We start from the raw sequence: 23,512 nt of genomic DNA on the forward strand, positions 1-23,512 counted from the left end.
GGGGGTCATTGCATCTTGTTAATGGGGGGGTCATGGCATATTGTTAATGGGGGGGGGTCCCTTATTGTTAATGGGGGGGTCATTGCTTCTAGTTAATGGATGGGGGTGTCCCTTATTGTTAATGGGGGGGGTCATTCCTTATAGTTAATGGGGGGGGGGGGTCATTGCATATTGTTAATGGGGGGGTCATATTATTAATGGGGGGGGTCTCTATTCCAGCCCGTGCCCCCCCCCCCCCCCCGCAAGCTTATTGTTAATGGGGGGGTCATTGCATATAGTTAATGGGGGTCATTGCATATTGTTAATGGGGGGGGGTCCCTTATTGTTAATGGGGGGGTCATTGCATATTGTTAATGGGGGGGGGTCCCTTATTGTTAATGGGGGGGTCATTGCTTGTTATTAATGGGTGGGGGTCCCTTATTGTTAATGGGGGGGTCATATTGTTAATGGGGGGGTCCCTTATAGTTAATGGGGGGGTCATTGCATATTGTTAATGGGGGGGGGGTCCCTTATTGTTAATGGGGGGGTCATTGCATATTGTTAATGGGGGGGGTCCCTTATTGTTAATGGGGGGGTCATTGCATATTGTTAATGGGGGGGGGGTCCCTTATTGTTAATGGGGGGGTCATTGCATATTGTTAATGGGGGGGGTCCCTTATTGTTAATGGGGGGGTCATTGCATATTGTTAATGGGGGGGGTCCCTTATTGTTAATGGGGGGGTCATTGCTTGTAATTAATGGGGGGGTCCTTTATCATTTATAGGGGGGTCATTCCTTATAGTTAATGGGGGGGGGGGGTCTCTATTCCAGCCCGTGACCCCCCCGCCCCCACAAGCTTATTGTTAATGGGGGGGGGGTTCCCTTATAGTTAATGGGGGGGTCATTGCATATTGTTAATGGGGGGGTCATGTTATTAATGTAATTAATGGGGGGGGTCTCTATTGCAGCCCGTGCCCCCCCCTCCCCCTGCAAGCTTATTGTTAATGGGGGGGTCATGGCATATAGTTAATGGGGGGGTCATATTGTTAATGGGGGGGTCATTGCATATTGTTAATGGGGGGGTCATGTAATCAATGTAATTAATGTAATTAATGGGGGGGTCTCATTGCAGCCCGTGCCCCCCCCCCCCCCCCGCAAGCTTATTGTTAATGGGGGGGTCATTGCATATAGTTAATGGGGGGGGTCCCTTATTGTCAATGGGGGGGGGTCCCTTATTGTTAATGGGGGGGTCATTGCTTATTGTTAATGGGGGGGGTCCCTTATAGTTAATGGGGGGGGGTCATTGCTTGTAGGTAATGGGGGGGGGGGTCCCTTATTGTTAATGGGGGGGTCATTGCATATTGTCTATGGGGGGGTTGTTTATTATTTATGGGGGGGGTCATTACATATAGTTAATGGGGGGGTCATGTAATTAATGTAATTAATGGGGGGGGTCTCATTTCAGCCCGTGTCCCGCCCCCCCCCCGCAAGCTTATTGTTAATGGGGGGGGTCATTGCATATAGTTAATGGGGGGGGGTCCCTTATTGTTAATGGGGGGGTCATGGCATATAGTTAATGGGGGGGGGGGTCCCTTATAGTTAATGGGGGGGTCATTGCATCTTGTTAATGGGGGGGTCATTGCATATTGTTAATGGGGGGGGGTCCCTTATTGTTAATGGGGGGGTCATTGCATATTGTTAATGGGGGGGGGGGTCCCGTATTCTTAATGGGGGGGTCATTGCATATAGTTAATGGGGGGGGTCCCTTATTGTTCATGGGGGGGTCATGGCATATTGTTAATGGGGGGGGGTCCCTTATTGTTAATGGGGGGGTCATTGCTTGTAGGTAATGGGGGGGGGTCATTGCTTCTAGTTAATGGGGGGGGGTGTCCCTTATAGTTAATGGGGGGGGTCATTGCATATTGTTAATGGGGGGGTCGTTTATCATTTATAGGGGGGTCACTTATTGTTAATGGGGGGGTCATTGCTTGTAGTTAATGGGGGGGTCATTGCATATTGTTAATGGGGGGGTCGTTTATCATTTATAGGGGGGTCACTTATTGTTAATGGGGGGGTCATTGCTTGTAGTTAATGGGGGGGTCATTGCATATTGTTAATGGGGGGGGGGTCCCTTATTGTTCATGGGGGGGTCATTGCTTGTTATTAATGGGGGGGGGTCCCTTATTGTTAATGGGGGGGTCATTGCTTGTTATTAATGGGGGGGGGTCCCTTATTGTTAATGGGGGGGTCATTTTGTTAATGGGGGGGGGGGTCCCTTATTGTTAATGGGGGGGTCTCATTGCAGCCCGTGCCCCACCCCCCCCGCAAGCTTATTGTTAATGGGGGGGTCATTGCATATAGTTAATGGGGGGGTCATGTAATTAATGGGGGGGGTCTCATTACAGCCCGTGTCCCGCCCCCCCCCCGCAAGCTGTGCTACCTGAGCTTTGAGGACGCGGTTCTGTGCGACTCGGTGCTGGCGGCCAATGTCACCAGGGGGGAGTGCTGCTGTTCTTTGGGGGCGGGATGGGGGGATCACTGCGAGGTCTACCCCTGCCCCATGGCCACCTCCGGTATGGGGCGAGATATGGGGCTGGGGGGGTCCTATGGGGCTGGGGGGGTCCTGTGGGGCAGTGGAGTGGGGTTATGGGGGGCTATGAGGGGTTCTATGGGGTTATGAGGGGTTATGGGGGGTTCTATGGGGTTATGGGGGGTTCTATGGGGTTATGGGGGGTTATGGGGGGATATGAAGGCTTATAGGGGGTCCTATGGGGCTATGGGGTGGGGTTATAGGGGCCTATGGGGGGTTATAGGGGGTCCTATGGGGTTATGGGGGGTTCTGTGGGGTTATGGGGTGGGGTTATGGGGGGCTATGGGGGACTATAGGGGGTCCTATGGGGTTATGGGGGGGTTCTATGGGATTATGGGGGGTTCTAAGGGGGGTTCTATGGGGTTATGGGGGGTTCTATGGGGTTATGGGGGGTTCTATGGGGGGTTCTATGGGGTTATGGGGGTTCTATGGGGTTATGGGGCTGTGTCACCAGGGGGGAGTGCTGCTGTTCTTTGGGGGCGGGGTGGGGGGATCACTGCGAGGTCTACCCCTGCCCCATGGCCACCTCCGGTATGGGGCGATATATGGGGGTCCTATGGGGTTTGGGGGGTTCTATGGGGTTATGGGGGGTTCTATGGGGGGTTCTATGGGGTTCTATGGGGGTTCTATGGGGGGTTCTATGGGGTTATGGGGGTTCTATGGGGTTATGGGGGGTCTATGGGGTTATGGGAGGGTTATGGGGGTCCTATGGGGTATTAGGGTGGGGTTAAGGGGGGTTCTATGGGGTTATGGGGGTTTCTATGGGGCTATGGGGGGTCTATGGGGTTATGGGGGGTTCTATGAGGTCCTATGGGGTTATGGGGTGGGGTTATGGGGGTTCTATGGGGTTATGGGGTGGGGTTATGGGGTTTCTATGGGGTTATGGGGGGTTCTATGGGGTTATGGGGGGTTCTATGGGGTTATGGGGGTTATGGGGTTTCTATGAGGTTATGGGGGGTTATGGGGGATTCTATGGGTTATGGGGGGTTCTATGGGGTTATGGGGGTTCTATGGGGTTATGGGGGGGGTTCTATGGGGGGTTCTATGGGGTTATGGGGAGTTCTATGGGGTTATGGGGAGTTATGGGGGTTCTATGGGGTTATGGGGGGTTCTATGGGGTTATGGGGGATTATGGGGGGTTCTAGGGGGTATGGGGCGATATATGGGGTTCTAAGGGGTTATGGGGGGGTTATGGGGGGTTCTATGGGGTTATGGGGGACTATGGGTGGGTTGGGATGGGGTTATGGGGGGTTCTATGGGGTTATGGGGTGGGGTTATGGGGGGTTCTATGGGTATTATAGGGGGTCCTATGGGGTTATGGGGTGGGGTTATGGGGGGTTCTATGGGGTTATGGGTGGGTTCTGGGGGGTTCTATGGGGTTATGGGGGGTTCTATGGGGTTATGGGGGGTTCTATGTGGGGTTCCTACGGGGTTATGGGGGGTTCTATGGGGTTATGGGGTGTTCTATGGGGTTATGGGGGTTCTATGGGGTTATGGGGGTTCTATGGGGTTATGGGGGGTTCTATGGGGTTATGGGGTGTTCTATGGGGTTATGGGGGTTCTATGGGGTTATGGGGGTTCTATGGGGTTATGGGGGTTCTATGGGGTTATGGGGCTGTGTCACCAGGGGGGAGTGCTGCTGTTCTTTGGGGGCGGGATGGGGGGATCACTGCGAGGTCTACCCCTGCCCCATGGCCACCTCCGGTATGGGGCGAGATATGGGGCTGGGGGGGTTCTATGGGGTATTGGGGTGGGGTTATGATGGGGTTATGGGGGGTTATGGGGGGATATGGGGGCTTATAGGGGGTCCTATGGGGCTATGGGGTGGGGTTATAGGGGCCTATGGGGGGTTATAGGGGGTCCTATGGGGTTATGGGGTGGGGTTATGGGGGGTTCTATGGGGTTATGGGTGGGTTATGGGGGGTTTCTATGGGGTTATGGGGGGAAATGGGGGGGTTCTATGGGGTTATGGGGGTTCTATGGGGTTATGGGGGGGTTCTATGGGGGGTTCTATGGGGTTATGGGGGGCTATGGGTGGGTTGGGATGGGGTTATGGGGGGTTCTATGGGGTTATGGGTGGGTTATGGGGGGTTCTATGGGGTTATGGGTGGGTTATGGGGGGTTCTATGGGGTTATGGGGGGAAATGGGGGGGTTCTATGGGGTTATGGGGGTTCTATGGGGTTATGGGGGGTTCTATGGGGTTATGGGTGGGTTATGGGGGGTTCTATGGGGTTATGGGGGGTCCTATGGGGTTATGGGGTGGGGTTATGGGGGGTTCTATGGGGTTATGGGGGGTCCTAAGGGGTTATGGGGGGTTCTATGGGGTTATGGGGGGTTCTATGGGGTTATGGGGGGGTTATGGGGGGTTCTATGGGGTTATGGGGTGGGGTAATGGGGGGTTCTATGGGTATTATAGGGGGTCCTATGGGGTTATGGGGTGGGGTTATGGGGGGTTCTATGGGGTTATGGGTGGGTTATGGGGGGTTCTATGGGGTTATGGGGTGTTCTATGGGGTTATGGGGGGTTCTATGGGGGGTTCTATGGGGTTATGGGGGGTTCTATGGGGTTATGGGGGGTTCTATGGGGGGTTCTATGGGGTTATGGGGGGTTCTATGGGGTTATGGGGGGTTATGGGGGGATATGGGGGCTTATAGGGGGTCCTATGGGGCTATGGGGTGGGGTTATGGGGGCTATGGGGGGTTATAGGGGGTCCTATGGGGTTATGGGGGGTTCTGTAGGGTTATGGGGTGGGGTTATGGGGGGCTATGGGGGACTATAGGGGGTCCTATGGGGTTATGGGGTGGGGTTATGGGGGTTCTATGGGGTTATGGGGGGTTATGGGGGTTCTATGGGGTTATGGGGGGTTCTATGGGGTTATGGGGTGGGGTTATGGGGGGTTCTATGGGGTTATGGGGGGTTATGGGGTGTTCTATGGGGTTATGGGGGTTCTATGGGGTTATGGGGGTTCTATGGGGTTATGGGGGGTTCTATGGGGGGTTCTATGGGGTTATGGGGGTTCTATGGGGTTATGGGTGGGTTATGGGGAGTTCTATGGGGTTATGGGGGGTTCTATGGGGGGTTCTATGGGGTTATGGGGGGTTCTATGGGGTTATGGGGGGGTTATGGGGGGTTCTATGGGGTTATGGGGGTTCTATGGGGTTATGGGGGGTTCTATGAAGGGTCCTATGGGGTTATGGGGGGGGTTGGGAGGGTTATTGGGGGTTCTATGGGGTCCTATGGGGTTATGGGGTGGGGTTATGGGGGTTCTATGGGGTTATGGGGGATTCTATGGGGTTATGGGGCTTATGGGGTTTCTATGGGGTTATGGGGGGTTCTATGGGGTTATGGGGTTTCTATGGGGTTATGGGCGGTTCTATGGGGTTATGGGGCTTATGGGGTTTCTATGGGGTTATGGGGGGTTCTATGGGGTTATGGGGGGTTCTATGGGGTTATGGGGGTTCTATGGGGTTATGGGGGGTTCTATGGGGTTATGGGGGTTCTATGGGGTTATGGGGGTCTATGGGGTAATGGGGCTGTGTCACCAGGGGGGAGTGCTGCTGTTCTTTGGGGGCAGGGTGGGGGGATCACTGCGAGGTCTACCCCTGCCCCATGGCCACCTCCGGTATGGGGCGAGATATGGGGCTGGGGGGGTCCTATGGGGTATTGGTGTGGGGTTATGGGGGGCTATGGGGGGTTCTATGGGGTTATGGGGGGGTTATGGGGGGTTCTATGGGGTTATGGGGGGGTTATGGGGGGTTCTATGGGGTTATGGGGGATTCTATGGGGTTATGGGGGGTTCTATGGGGTTATGGGGGGTTCTATGGGGGGTTCTATGGGGTTATGGGGTGGGGTTATGGGGGGTTCTATGGGGTTATGGGGGGCTATGGGGGTTTCTATGGGGTTATGGGGGGTCTATGGGGTTATGAGAGGGTTATGGGGGTCCTATGGGGTATTAGGGTGGGGTTAAGGGGGGTTCTATGGGGTTATGGGGGCTTCTATGGGGTTATGGGGGGTCTATGGGGGTATGGGGGGGTTATGGGGGTCCTATGGGGTATTAGGGTGGGGTTATGGGGGGTTCTATGGGGTTATGGGGGGGTTATGGGGGGCTGGGGGGATCACTGCGAGGTCTACCCCTGCCCCATGGCCACCTCCGGTATGGGGCGAGATATGGGGCTGGGGGGTTATGGGGGGTTATGGGGGGTCCTATAGGGTATTAGCATGGGGTTAAGGGGGGTTCTATGGGGTTATGGGGGGTTCTATGGGGTTATGGGGGGTTCTATGGGGTCCTATGGGGTTATGGGGTGGGGTTATGGGGGTTCTATGGGGTTATGGGGGTTCTATGGGGTTATGGGTGGGTTATGGGGGGTTCTATGGGGTTATGAGGGGTTATAGGGGGTCCTATGGGGCTATGGGGTGGGGTTATGGGGGGTTGGGGGGTTCTATGGGGTTATGGGGTGGGGTTATGGGGGGTTATGGGGGGAAATGGGGGGGTTCTATGGGGTTATGGGGGGTTCTATGGGGTTATGGGAGGGTTATGGGGGGTTCTATGGGGTTATGGGGTTTCTATGGGGTTATGGGGGGTTCTATGGGGTCCTATGGGGTTATGGGGTGGGGTTATGGGGTGTTCTATGGGGTTATGGGGGGTTCTATGGGGTTATGGGGGGCTCTATGGGGTTATGGGGGATCCTATGGGGTTATGGGGTGGGGTTATGGGGGGTTCTATGGGGTTATGGGGGGATTCTATGGGGGGTTCTATGGGGTTATGGGGGGTTCTATGGGGTTATGGGGGGTTGTATGGGGGTATGGGGGGTTCTATGGGGTTATTGGGGGGGATATGGGGGGTTCTATGGGGTTATGGGGGGTTATGGGGGGTTCTATGGGGTTATGGGGTGGGGTTATGGGGGGTTCTATGGGGTTATGGGTGGGTTATGGGGGGTTCTATGGGGTTATGGGGGGGTTATGGGGGGTTCTATGGGGTTATGGGGGGTTCTATGATGTTATGGGGGGAAATGGGGGTGTTCTATGGGGTTATGGGGGGTTCTATGGGGTTATGGGGGGTTCTATGGGGTTATGGGGGTTCTATGGGGTATTGATGTGGGGTTATGCGGGGCTATGGGGGGTTGGGGGGGTCCTATGGGGTATTGGAGTGGGGTTATAGGGGGGTTTGGGGGGGTTATAGGGGGTCCTATGGGGTTATGGGGGGTTCTGTGGGGTTATGGGGTGGGGTTATGGGGGGCTATGGGGGACTATAGGGGGTCCTATGGGGTTATGGGGTGGGGTTATGGGGGGTTCTATGGGGTTATGGGTGGGTTATGGGGGGTTCTATGGGGTTATGGGGGGGTTATGGGGGGATATATGGGGTTATGGGGGGGTTCTATGGGGGGTTCTATGGGGTTATGGGGGGGATTATGGGGGGTTCTATGGGGTTATGGGGGGGGTTCTATGGGGTTATGGGGGGTTCTATGGGGTTATGGGGGGTTATGGGGTTTCTATGGGTTTATGGGGTGGTTATGGGGTTCTATGGGGTTCTGGGGGGCTATGGGGGGTTATGGGGTGGTTATGGGGTGGTTATGGGGCTAAGGGGTGGTTATGGGGTGGTTATGGGGTGTTCTATGGGGCTATGGGGTGGTTATGGGGTTTCTATGGGTCTATGGGGTGGTTATGGGTTGGTTATGGGGTGTTCTATGGGGCTATGGGGTGGTTATGGGGTTTCTATGGGGTTATGGGGGGTTATGGGAGGTTCTATGGGGTTATGGGGTTTCTATGGGGTTCTGGGGGGTTATGGGGGGTTCTATGGGGTTATGGGGTGGTTATGGGATTATGGGGTGGTTATGGGGTTCTATGGGTTTATGGGGTGGTTATGGGGTTCTATGGGGTCCTATGGGGCTATGGGGGGTTATGGGGTGGTTATGGGGTGGTTATGGGGTTATGGGGTGGTTATGGGGTGGTTATGGGGTGGCTATGGGGTTATGGGGTGGTTATGGGGTGGTTATGGGGTGGTTATGGGGTTATGGGGTGGTTATGGGGTGGTTATGGGGTGGCTATGGGGTGGTTATGGGGTGGTTATGGGGTTATGGGGTGGTTATGGGGTGGCTATGGGGTGGTTATGGGGTGGTTATGGGGTTTCTATGGGTCTATGGGGTGGTTATGGGGTGGTTATGGGGTGGTTATGGGGTGGTTATGGGGTGGTTATGGGGTTTCTATGGGGCTATGGGGTGGTTATGGGGTTCTATGGGGTTATGGGGTGGTTATGGGGTGGTTATGGGGTGGTTATGGGGTTCTATGGGGTTATGGGGTGGCTATGGGGTGGTTATGGGGTTTCTATGGGGTTATGGGGTGGTTATGGGGTGGTTATGGGGCTATGGGGTGGTTATGGGGTGGTTATGGGGTGGTTATGGGGCTATGGGGTGGTTATGGGGTGGTTATGGGGTGGCTATGGGGTGGTTATGGGGTGGTTATGGGGTTTCTATGGGGTTCTGGGGTGGTTATGGGGTGGTTATGGGGTTTCTATGGGGTTATGGGGTGGTTATGGGGTTCTATGGGGTTCTGGGGGTCTATGGGGTGGTTATGGGGTTTCTATGGGTCTATGGGGTGGTTATGGGGTGGCTATGGGGTTATGGGGTGGTTATGGGGCGGTTATGGGGTTATGGGGTGGTTATGGGGTTTCTATGGGGCTATGGGGTGGTTATGGGGTTATGGGGTGGTTATGGGGTGGTTATGGGGTTATGGGGTGGTTATGGGGTTTCTATGGGGCTATGGGGTGGTTATGGGGTTATGGGGTGGCTATGGGGTGGTTATGGGGTGGTTATGGGGTTTCTATGGGGTTATGGGGTGGTTATGGGGTGGTTATGGGCTTATGGGGTGGCTATGGGGTGGTTATGGGGTGGTTATGGGGTGGTTATGGGGTGGCTATGGGGTGGCTATGGGGTGGTTATGGGGTGGTTATGGGGTGGTTATGGGGTGGCTATGGGGTGGTTATGGGGTGGCTATGGGGGGTTATGGGGTGGTTATGGGGTTATGGGGTGGTTATGGGGTGGTTATGGGGTGGCTATGGGGTGGTTATGGGGTGGTTATGGGGTGGTTATGGGGTTTCTATGGGGTTATGGGGTGGCTATGGGTTGGTTATGGGGTGGTTATGGGGTGGTTATGGGGTGGTTATGGGTTGGTTATGGGGTGGTTATGGGGTGGTTATGGGGTGGCTATGGGGTGGCTATGGGTTGGTTATGGGGTGGTTATGGGGTGGTTATGGGTTGGTTATGGGGCTATGGGGTGGCTATGGGGTGGCTATGGGGTGGTTATGGGGTGGTTATGGGGTGGTTATGGGGTGGTTATGGGGTGGTTATGGGGTGGCTATGGGGTGGTTATGGGGTGGCTATGGGGGGTTATGGGGTGGTTATGGGGTTATGGGTTGGTTATGGGGTGGTTATGGGGTGGTTATGGGGTGGTTATGGGGTGGTTATGGGGTTTCTATGGGTCTATGGGGTGGTTATGGGGTGGCTATGGGGGGTTATGGGGTGGTTATGGGGTTATGGGTTGGTTATGGGGTGGTTATGGGGTGGTTATGGGGTGGTTATGGGGTGGTTATGGGTTGGTTATGGGGTGGTTATGGGGTGGTTATGGGGTGGTTATGGGGTGGCTATGGGGTGGTTCTGGGGTGGTTATGGGGTGTTCTATGGGGCTATGGGGTGGTTATGGGGTGGCTATGGGGTGGTTATGGGGTGGTTATGGGGTGGTTATGGGGGGTTATGGGGTGGTTATGGGGTGGTTATGGGGTTTCTATGGGGCTATGGGGTGGTTATGGGGTGGCTATGGGGTGGTTATGGGGTGGTTATGGGGTGTTCTATGGGGCTATGGGGTGGTTATGGGGTGGCTATGGGGTGGTTATGGGGTGGTTATGGGGTGGTTATGGGGGGTTATGGGGTGGTTATGGGGTGGTTATGGGGTTTCTATGGGGCTATGGGGTGGTTATGGGGTGGCTATGGGGTGGTTATGGGGTGGTTATGGGGTGTTCTATGGGGCTATGGGGTGGCTATGGGGTGGTTATGGGGTGGTTATGGGGTGGCTATGGGGTGGTTATGGGGTGGCTATGGGGTGGTTATGGGGTGGCTATGGGGTGGTTATGGGGTGGTTATGGGGTGGTTATGGGGCTATGGGGTGGTTATGGGGCTATGGGGTGGTTATGGGGTGGTTATGGGGTTTCTATGGGTCTATGGGGTGGTTATGGGGTGGTTATGGGGTGGTTATGGGGTGGCTATGGGGTGGTTATGGGGTGGTTATGGGGTGTTCTATGGGTCTATGGGGTGGTTATGGGGTGGTTATGGGGTGGTTATGGGGTGGCTATGGGTTGGTTATGGGTTGGTTATGGGTTGGTTATGGGGTTATGGGGTGGCTATGGGGTGGTTATGGGGTTTCTATGGGTCTATGGGGTGGTTATGGGTCTATGGGGTGGTTATGGGGTTTCTATGGGGCTATGGGGTGGTTATGGGTTGGTTATGGGGTGGTTATGGGGTGGTTATGGGGTGGCTATGGGGTGGTTATGGGGTGGTTATGGGTTGGTTATGGGTTGGTTATGGGGCGCTGTATGTGGGTCTGCTTCCCCCCCAGCCGAGTTCGTGGCGCTGTGTCCCGACGGTCGGGGCTTCATCCTGGATGAGGACGGACACAACTACGGGCTGCCGGCACATCGCGGTCAGACCCACAGCCACCCCATAGAGACCCATAGCGACACATAGAGACCCATAGAGACCCATAGCGACCCCATAGAGACCCATAGAGACCCATAGCGACCCCATAGAGACCCACAGCGACCCATAGCGACCCATAGAGACACATAGAGACCCTTAGAGACACATAGAGACCCATAGAGACCCCATAGAGACCCATAGCGACCCATAGCGACCCATAGAGACCCATAGAGACCCACAGCGACCCATAGAGACCATAGAGACCCATAGAGACCCATAGCGACCCCATAGAGACCCATAGAGACCCATAGAGACACACAGCGACCCATAGAGACCCATAATGACCCCATAACAACCCATAATAACCCATAGAGACCCATAGCGACCCATAGAGACCCACAGCCACCCCATAGAGACCATAGAGACACATAGAGACCCATAGAGACACATAGAGACCCATAGAGACCCACAGCGACCCATAGAGACCCATAGAGACCCATAGAGACCCATAGAGACCCATAGCGACCCATAGCGACCCATAGAGACCCATAGAGACCCATAGAGACCATAGAGACCCACAGCGACCCCATAGAGACCATAGAGACCCATAGAGACCCACAGCGACCCCATAGAGACCCACAGCGACCCATAGAGACCCATAGAGACCCACAGCGACCCCATAGAGACCCACAGCGACCCATAGAGACCCATAGAGACCCACAGCGACCCCATAGAGACCCACAGCGACCCATAGAGACCCACAGCGACCCCATAGAGACCCATAGAGACCCATAGAGACCCATAGAGACCCATAGAGACCCATAGCGACCCATAGAGACCCATAGAGACCCATAGCGACCCATAGAGACCCATAGAGACCCATAGCAACCCATAGAGACCCATAGTGACCCATAGAGACCCATAGCGACCCATAGAGACCCCATAATGACCCCATAACATCCCATAGTGACCCATAGAGACCATAGAGACCCACAGCGACCCCATAATGACCCCATAGTGACCCATAGAGACCATAGAGACCCATAGCAACCCATAGAGACCATAGAGACCCATATCAACCCATAGTGACCCATAATGCCCCATAGAGACCCATAGAGACCCCATAGAGACCCATAGCGACCTCTAGAGACTCCATAGAGACCATAGAGACCCCATAACATCGCATAATGACCCATAGAGACCCATAGCGACCCCATAGAGACCCATAGCGACCCATAGAGACCCATAGCGACCCATAGAGACCCCATAACATCCCATAGTGACCCATAGAGACCCATAGAGATCCCATAACATCCCATAGTGACCCATAGAGACCCATAGCGACCCATAGCAACCCCATAGAGACCCCATAACATCCCATAGTGGCCCACAGCGACCCATAGAGACCCATAGAGACCCCATAACAACCCATAATGACCCATAGCGACCCATAGAGACCCCACAGCAACCCATAGAGACCCATAGTGACCCATAGAGACCCATAGTGACCCATAGACACCCATAGACACCCACCTCATAACCCCATATCCCCCCATACCCCCATAACTCCATAACCCCCTTATACCCCCCATACCCCCCCACCCCATAAGCTACCCCCATAGCCCCATACCCCATTGCCATCCACAACCCCATAAACCCATAACCCCCCCATAACCCCACCCCATACCCCCATAACCCCATAACCCTACCCCATACCCCACCCCCCAAACCCCCCCCCCAACCCCATACCCCCATAACCCCATACCCCCCATACCCCCATACCCCACCCCCAAACCCCACCCCATACCCCCATATTCCCATAACCCCCCATAACCCCATAACCCTATAATGACCCCATACCCCCATAACCCCATACCCCCCATAAAACACCCTATAAGCCCACCCCATACCCCCATACCCCACCCCCTAACCCCACCCCATACCCCCATACCCCCATAACCCCCCATAACCCCATACCCTCATAACCCCAATAACCCCATAACCCCAAATAACCCCATAACCCCAATAACCCCATAACCCTATACCCCCATAACCCCATAACCCCATAACAACCCCATAGCCCCCCATAGCCCCATAACCCCATAACCCCATAACAACTTCATAGCCCCCCATAACCCCACACCCTCACCCCATAACCCCATAACCACCCCATAGCCCCCCATAAACCCACACCCTCACCCCATAACAACCCCATAGCCCCCATAAACCCATAACAACCCCATAGCCCCCCATAACCCACCTCATAACCCCATAACCACCCCATAGCCCCCCATAACCCCATAACCCTATAATGACCCCCTAACCCTATAATGACCCCATATAAACCCCATTGCTCCCCATAGACATCGATGAGTGTGCGCTGTTCGGCTCTGAGGTGTGCAAGGAGCCCCATAACCCCATAACCACCCCATAGCCCCCCATAGCCCCATAACCCCATAACAACCCCATAGCCCCCCATAAACCCACCCCATAACCCCATAACCCCATAACCACCCCATAGCCCCCCATAACCCCACCCCATAACCCCATAACAACCCCATAGCCCCCCATAACCCCACCCCATAACCCCATAACAACCCCATAGCCCCCCATAAACCCACCCCATAACCCCATAACAACCCCATAGCCCCCCATAAACCCACCCCATAACCCCATAACTACCCCATAACCACCCCATAGCCCACCCCATAACCCCACCCCATAACCCCATAACCCCATAACCCCATAACCCCCCCATAGCCCCCTATAACCCCATAACCCCATAACCACCCCATAGCCCCCCATAACCCCATAACCCCATAACCCCATAACCACCCCATAGCCCCCCATAACCCCATAACCCCATAACCCCATAACCACCCCATAGCCCCCCATAACCCCATAACCCCATAACCCCATAACCACCCCATAGCCCCCCATAACCCCATAACCCCATAACCCCATAACCACCCCATAGCCCCCCATAACCCCATAACCCCATAACCCCATAACCACCCCATAGCCCCCCATAACCCCATAACCCCATAACCCCATAACCACCCCATAGCCCCCCATAACCCCATCCCATAACCCCATAACCACCCCATAGCCCCCCATAACCCCACCCCATAATCCCATAAGCCCATAACCACCCCATAGACCCCCATAAACCCACCCCATAACCCCATAACCACCCCATAGCCCCCCATAAACCCACCCCATAACCCCAAAACCACCCCATAGCCCCCCATAACCCCACCCCATAACCCCATAACCACCCCATAGCCCCCCATAACCCCATCCCATAACCCCATAACAACCCCATAGCCCCCCATAACCCCATCCCATAACCCCATAACCACCCCATAGCCCCCCATAACCCCATCCCATAACCCCATAACCACCCCATAGACCCCCATAACCCCACCCCATAATCCCATAACCCCATAACCACCCCATAGCCCCCCATAAACCCACCCCATAACCCCATAACCACCCCATAGCCCCCCATAACCCCATAACCCCATAACCACCCCATAGCCCCCCATAACCCCATAACCCCATAACCCCATAACCCCATAACCCCATAACCCCATAACCCCATAACTCCACCCCATAACCCCATAACCCCATAACCCTATACCCCATGTTTCCCCATAGACATCGATGAGTGTGCGCTGTTTGGCTCTGAGGTGTGCAAGGAGCCCCATAACCCCACACCCTCACCCCATAACCCCATAACCCCCCACAACCCCATAACCCATCCTATAACCCCATAACCCCATATGCCACTCCATAAATCCCCCATAACCCCATAGCCCCATAACCCCTCCCCTACCCCTATTACCCCACAGCCCACACATAATCCCATACTCCCCCCATATCCCCATAACCCCATATCCCCCCATGCCCCCATATCCCCATACCCCACCCCATAACCCCATAACCCCATATGCCCCCATAGCCCCACCCTATAAGCCCACCCCATAACCCCATACCCCTATAACCCACCCTATAAGCCCACCCCATAACCCCATAACCCCATAACCCCATAACCCCATAACCCCATAACCACCCCATAACCCCACACCCTCACCCCATAACCCCATAACCACCCCATTGCCCCCCATAACCCCATAACCCCATAACCCCATAACCCTATAATGACCCCATAACCCCATAACCCCATAACTCCATAACCACCCCATAGCCCCCCATAACCCCATAACCCCATAACCCTATAATGACCCCATAACCCCATAACCCCCTATAAACCCACCCCATAACCCTATAAAGACCCTATATAAACCCCATAACCCCATTGCTCCCCATAGACATAGACGAGTGTGCGCTGTTTGGCTCTGAGGTGTGCAAGGAGCCCCATAACCCCATAACAACCCCATAAACCCACCCCATAACCCCATAACCCTATAATGACCCCATACCCCCATAACCCCATAGCCTCATAAACCCAATAACCCCATACCCCCATACCCCTATACCCCCATAACCCCATACCCCCATAACCCCATAGCCTCATAAACCCAATAACCCCATACTCCCATACCCCTATACCCCCATAACCCCATAACCCACCCCATAACTCACCCTATAAGCCCACCCCATAACCCCATATAAACCCCATTGCTCCCCATAGACATAGATGAGTGTGCGCTGTTTGGCTCTGAGGTGTGCAAGGAGCCCCATAACCCCATACCCCCATAACCCCATAACCCCATACCCCCATAACCCCATAACCCCATACCCCCATAACCCCATAACCCCATAACCCCATAACCCCATAACCCCATAACCCCATACCACCATAACCCCATAACCCCATAACCCCATAACCCCATACCCCCATAACCCCATACCCCCATAACCCCATACCCCCATACCACCATACCCCCATAACCCCATAACCCCATAACCCCATACCCCCATAACCCCATACCCCCATAACCCCATAACCCCATACCCCCATAACCCCATACCCCCATAACCCCATACCCCCATAACCCCATAACCCCATAACCCCATAACCCCATAACCCCATAACCCCATACCCCCATAACCCCATACCCCCATACCACCATAACCCCATAACCCCATAACCCCATAACCCCATACCCCCATACCCCCATAACCCCATAACCCCATAACCCCATACCCCCATACCCCCATACCCCCATACCCCCATAACCCCATACCCCCATACCCCCATACCCCCATACCCCCATAACCCCATACCCCCATACCCCCATAACCCCATACCCCCATACCCCCATAACCCCATAACCCCATAACCCCATACCCCCATACCCCCATACCCCCGTAACCCCATAACACCATAACCCCATAATCCCATACCCCCATACCCCCATAACCCCATACCCCCATACCCCCATACCCCCATAACCCCATACCCCCATACCCCCATACCCCCATAACCCCATAACCGCATAACCCCATACCCCCATACCCCCATACCCCCATAACCCCATACCCCCATACCCCCATAACCCCATAACCGCATAACCCCATACCCCCATAACCCCATAACCGCATAACCCCATAACCCCATAACCCCATACCCCCATACCCCCATAACCCCATAACCGCATAACCCCATACCCCCATACCCCCATACCCCCATAACCCCATACCCCCATACCCCCATAACCCCATAACCCCATAACCCCATACCCCCATAACCCCATAACCCCATAACCCCATACCCCCATAACCCCATACCCCCATAACCCCATAACCCTATAATGACCCCATAACCCCATAACCCCATAACCCCATAACCACCCCATAGCCCCCCATAACCCCATAACCCCATAACAACCCCATAGCCCCATAACCCCATAACCCCATAACCACCCCATAGCCCCCCATAACCCCATAACCCTATAATGACCCCATATAATCCCCATTGCTCCCCATAGACATAGACGAGTGTGCGCTGTTTGGCTCTGAGGTGTGCAAGGAGCCCCATAGCCCCATAACCCCATAACCCCATAACCCCATAACCCCATAACCCCATAACCCTATATTGACCCCATATAATCCCCATTGCTCCCTATAGACATAGACGAGTGTGCGCTGTTTGGCTCTGAGGTGTGCAAGGAGCCCCATAACCCCATAACCACCCCATAACCCCATAACCCCATAACCCCATAACCCCATAACCCCATAACCCCATACCCCCATAACCCCATAGCCTCATAAACCCAATAACCCCATACCCCCATACCCCTATACCCCCATAACCCCATACCCCCATAACCCCATAGCCTCATAAACCCAATAACCCCATACTCCCATACCCCTATACCCCCATAACCCCATAACCCACCCCATAACTCACCCTATAAGCCCACCCCATAACCCCATATAAACCCCATTGCTCCCCATAGACATAGATGAGTGTGCGCTGTTTGGCTCTGAGGTGTGCAAGGAGCCCCATAACCCCATACCCCCATAACCCCATAACCCCATACCCCCATAACCCCATAACCCCATACCCCCATAACCCCATAACCCCATAACCCCATAACCCCATAACCCCATAACCCCATACCACCATAACCCCATAACCCCATAACCCCATAACCCCATACCCCCATAACCCCATACCCCCATAACCCCATACCCCCATACCACCATACCCCCATAACCCCATAACCCCATAACCCCATACCCCCATAACCCCATACCCCCATAACCCCATAACCCCATACCCCCATAACCCCATACCCCCATAACCCCATACCCCCATAACCCCATAACCCCATAACCCCATAACCCCATAACCCCATAACCCCATACCCCCATAACCCCATACCCCCATACCACCATAACCCCATAACCCCATAACCCCATAACCCCATACCCCCATACCCCCATAACCCCATAACCCCATAACCCCATACCCCCATACCCCCATACCCCCATACCCCCATAACCCCATACCCCCATACCCCCATACCCCCATACCCCCATAACCCCATACCCCCATACCCCCATAACCCCATACCCCCATACCCCCATACCCCCATAACCCCATAACCCCATAACCCCATACCCCCATACCCCCATACCCCCGTAACCCCATAACACCATAACCCCATAATCCCATACCCCCATACCCCCATAACCCCATACCCCCATACCCCCATACCCCCATAACCCCATACCCCCATACCCCCATACCCCCATAACCCCATAACCGCATAACCCCATACCCCCATACCCCCATACCCCCGTAACCCCATAACACCATAACCCCATAATCCCATACCCCCATACCCCCATAACCCCATACCCCCATAACCCCATACCCCCATAACCCCATACCCCCATACCCCCATAACCCCATAACCGCATAACCCCATACCCCCATAACCCCATAACCGCATAACCCCATAACCCCATAACCCCATACCCCCATACCCCCATAACCCCATAACCGCATAACCCCATACCCCCATACCCCCATACCCCCATAACCCCATACCCCCATACCCCCATAACCCCATAACCCCATAACCCCATACCCCCATAACCCCATAACCCCATAACCCCATACCCCCATAACCCCATACCCCCATAACCCCATAACCCTATAATGACCCCATAACCCCATAACCCCATAACCCCATAACCACCCCATAGCCCCCCATAACCCCATACCACCATATCCCCATAACCCCATAACTTCCCTATACCCTCATATCCCCACATAACCCCATAATCCCACCCCATAACCCTCCCATAACCCCATAAACCCCCAAAATCCCATAACCCCATAGCCCCATAATACCCCACTTCCCCTATAACCCCACAGCCCCCACATAACCCCATAACCCCCCCCATATCCCCATAACCCCATATCCCCCCATGCCCCCATATCCCCATACCCCACCCCATAACCCCGTAACCCCATATGCCCCCATAGCCCCACCCTATAAGCCCACCCCATAACCCCATACCCCTATAACCCACCCTATAAGCCCACCCCATAACCCCATAACCCCATAACCCCATAACCACATAACCACCCCATAACCCCACACCCTCACCCCATAACCCCATAACCACCCCATAGCCCCCCATAACCCCATAACCCCATAACCCCATAACCCTATAATGACCCCATAACCCCATAACCACCCCATAGCCCCCCATAACCCCATAACCCTATAATGACCCCATAACCCCATAACCCTATACCCCCATAACCCCATAACCCTATAAAGACCCCATATAAACCCCATATAAACCCCATGTTTCCCTATAGACATCGATGAGTGTGCACTGTTTGGCTCTGAGGTGTGCAAGGAAGGGAAGTGTGTCAACACGCAGCCGGGCTACGAGTGTTACTGCAAACAGGGCTACGACTATGACAGCAACCTGCTGCAGTGCCTGGGTATGGGGTTATATAGGGGATATAGGGTTATATGGGGGGATATGGGGTTATATGGGGTTATATGGGGTTATATGGGGTTATATGGGGTTATATGGGGTTATATGGGGTTATATGGGGTTATATGGGGTTATATGGGGTTATATGGGGTTATATGGGGTTATATGGGGCTATATGGGGGGATATGGGGGGATATGGGGTTATATGGGGGTATATGGGGTTATATGGGGTTATATGGGGGTATATGGGGGTATATGGGGTTATATGGGGTTATATGGGGTTATATGGGGTTATATGGGGTTATATGGGGGTATATGGGGGGATATGGGGTTATATGGGGGGATATGGGGTTATATGGGGTATATGGGGTTATATGGGGTTATATGGGGTTATATGGGGGGATGTGGGGTCATATGGGGTTATATGGGGTTATATGGGGTTATATGGGGGTATATGGGGTTATATGGGGTCATATGGGGTCATATGGGGGGATATGGGGTTATATGGGGTTATATGGGGGGATATGGGGTTATATGGGGCTATATGGGGGGATATGGGGGGATATGGGGTTATATGGGGGGATATGGGGTTATATGGGGTTATATGGGGTTATATGGGGTTATATGGGGGGATATGGGGTTATATGGGGGGATATGGGGTTATATGGGGTTATATGGGGGGATATGGGGTTATATGGGGTTATATGGGGTGATATGGGCTACGACTACGACAGCAACCTGCTGCAGTGCCTGGGTATGGGGTTATATGGGATTATATAGGGTTATATGGGGTTATATGGGGTTATATGGGGTTATATGGGGTTATATGGGTGTATATGGGGTTATATGGGGGTATATGGGGTTATATGGGGTGATATGGGGTTATATGGGGTTATATGGGGTTATATGGGGTTATATGGGGGTATATGGGGTTATATGGGGTGATATGGGTGTATATGGGGTTATATGGGGGTATATGGGGTTATATGGGGTGATATGGGGTTATATGGGGTTATATGGGGTTATATGGGGTTATATGGGGTTATATGGGGGTATATGGGGTTATATGGGGTGATATGGGTGTATATGGGGTTATATGGGGGTATATGGGGTTATATGGGGTGATATGGGGTTATATGGGGTTATATGGGGTTATATGGGGTTATATGGGGTTATATGGGGGTATATGGGGTTATATGGGGTGATATGGGGTTATATGGGGGGATATGGGGTTATATGGGGTTATATGGGGTTATATGGGGTTATATGGGGTTATATGGGGTTATATGGGGTTATATGGGGGGATATGGGGTTATATGGGGTATATGGGGTTATATGGGGTTATATGGGGTTATATGGGGGGATGTGGGGTCATATGGGGTTCTATGGGGTTATATGGGGTTATATGGGGGTATATGGGGTTATATGGGGTCATATGGGGTCATATGGGGGGATATGGGGTTATATGGGGTTATATGGGGGGATATGGGGTTATATGGGGCTATATGGGGGGATATGGGGGGATATGGGGTTATATGGGGGGATATGGGGTTATATGGGGTTATATGGGGCCCTATAGGGTGATATGGGGTGATATGGGCTACGACTACGACAGCAACCTGCTGCAGTGCCTGGGTACAATGATATAGGGTTATATGGGGTTATATGGGGGATATAGGGTTATATGGGAATATATGGGGTTATATAGGGGATATGGGGTTATATGGAGGGATATGGGGTTATATGGGATTATATGGGATTATATGGGGTGATATGGGGTTATATGGGGGCATATGGGCTACGACTATGACAGCAACCTGCTGCAGTGTCTGGGTACAATAATATAGGGTTATTATGGGGTTATATGGGATTATATAGTGCTATATGGGAGGATACAGGGTGATATGGGGGGATATGGGGGGATATGGGGGGATATGGGGTTATATGGAGTTATATGGGGTTATATGGGGTTATATGGGGTTATATGGGGGTATATGGGGGTATATGGGGTTATATGGGGTTATATGGGGGGATATGGGGTTATATGGGGTTATATGGGGGGATATGGGGGTATATGGGGTTATATGGGGTTATATGGGGGGATATGGGGTTATATGGGGGTATATGGGGTGATATGGGCTACGACTACGACAGCAACCTGCTGCAGTGCCTGGGTATGGGGTTATATGGGATTATATAGGGTTATATGGGGTTATATGGGGTTATATGGGGTTATATGGGGTTATATGGGTGTATATGGGGTTATATGGGGGTATATGGGGTTATATGGGGTGATATGGGGTTATATGGGGTTATATGGGGTTATATGGGGTTATATGGGGGTATATGGGGTTATATGGGGTGATATGGGTGTATATGGGGTTATATGGGGGTATATGGGGTTATATGGGGTGATATGGGGTTATATGGGGTTATATGGGGTTATATGGGGTTATATGGGGGTATATGGGGTTATATGGGGTGATATGGGGTTATATGGGGGGATATGGGGTTATATGGGGTTATATGGGGTTATATGGGGTTATATGGGGTTATATGGGGTTATATGGGGTTATATGGGGGGATATGGGGTTATATGGGGTATATGGGGTTATATGGGGTTATATGGGGTTATATGGGGGGATGTGGGGTCATATGGGGTTATATGGGGTTATATGGGGTTATATGGGGGTATATGGGGTTATATGGGGTCATATGGGGTCATATGGGGGGATATGGGGTTATATGGGGTTATATGGGGGGATATGGGGTTATATGGGGCTATATGGGGGGATATGGGGGGATATGGGGTTATATGGGGGGATATGGGGTTATATGGGGTTATATGGGGCCCTATAGGGTGATATGGGGTGATATGGGCTACGACTACGACAGCAACCTGCTGCAGTGCCTGGGTACAATGATATAGGGTTATATGGGGTTATATGGGGGATATAGGGTTATATGGGAATATATGGGGTTATATAGGGGATATGGGGTTATATGGAGGGATATGGGGTTATATGGGATTATATGGGATTATATGGGGTGATATGGGGTTATATGGGGGCATATGGGCTACGACTATGACAGCAACCTGCTGCAGTGTCTGGGTACAATAATATAGGGTTATTATGGGGTTATATGGGATTATATAGTGCTATATGGGAGGATACAGGGTGATATGGGGGGATATGGGGGGATATGGGGGGATATGGGGTTATATGGAGTTATATGGGGTTATATGGGGTTATATGGGGTTATATGGGGGTATATGGGGGTATATGGGGTTATATGGGGTTATATGGGGGGATATGGGGTTATATGGGGTTATATGGGGGGATATGGGGGTATATGGGGTTATATGGGGTTATATGGGGGGATATGGGGTTATATGGGGGTATATGGGGGGATATGGGGTTATATGGGGTTATATGGGGTGATAGGGGTTATATTGGGCCCTATGGGGTTATATGGGGTTATGTGGGGTTATATGGGGTGATATGGGGGGATATGGGGTGATATATGTCTCACTATTGTGTCTCTCTATAGTCACTATTGTGTTTCACTACTGTGTCTCACTTCACTATTGTGTCTCACTATTGTGCCTCAGTGCTCACTATTGTGTGTCACTGTACTCACTATTATGTCTCACTATTGTGTCTATGTTCACTATTTGCTCACTATTTTCACTCTACTGTCTCCCTCTGCTCCCCCTGTATCCCTCACTATGCTCCCCACGTGCCACCCTTGCACACTCACCCCCTACCCCATTCATGACACCCTTGCACACTCGCCTTCCACACCATTCATGTCACCCTT

The 23,512-nt window shown here is 53.1% G+C and overlaps 1 protein-coding gene across 1 annotated transcript in view; it reads left to right on the forward strand.

Moving 5' to 3' along the window:
- Positions 1–23,512, forward strand: part of LTBP3 (latent transforming growth factor beta binding protein 3) — a 97,180-nt gene that overhangs the window by 61,046 nt on the left and 12,622 nt on the right. The window contains exons 15-17 of the mRNA XM_085534679.1: positions 2,385–2,552; positions 11,175–11,258; positions 19,566–19,694. Coding sequence (XP_085390805.1) covers positions 2,385–2,552; positions 11,175–11,258; positions 19,566–19,694 — 381 coding nt within the window. The remainder of the gene's footprint in view (positions 1–2,384; positions 2,553–11,174; positions 11,259–19,565; positions 19,695–23,512) is intronic.

This window comes from Coturnix japonica, unplaced genomic scaffold (genome assembly GCF_054131305.1).
Source record: "Coturnix japonica strain WE unplaced genomic scaffold, WE-NBRP24 Scf096, whole genome shotgun sequence".
NCBI classification, from domain to species: domain Eukaryota; kingdom Metazoa; phylum Chordata; class Aves; order Galliformes; family Phasianidae; genus Coturnix; species Coturnix japonica.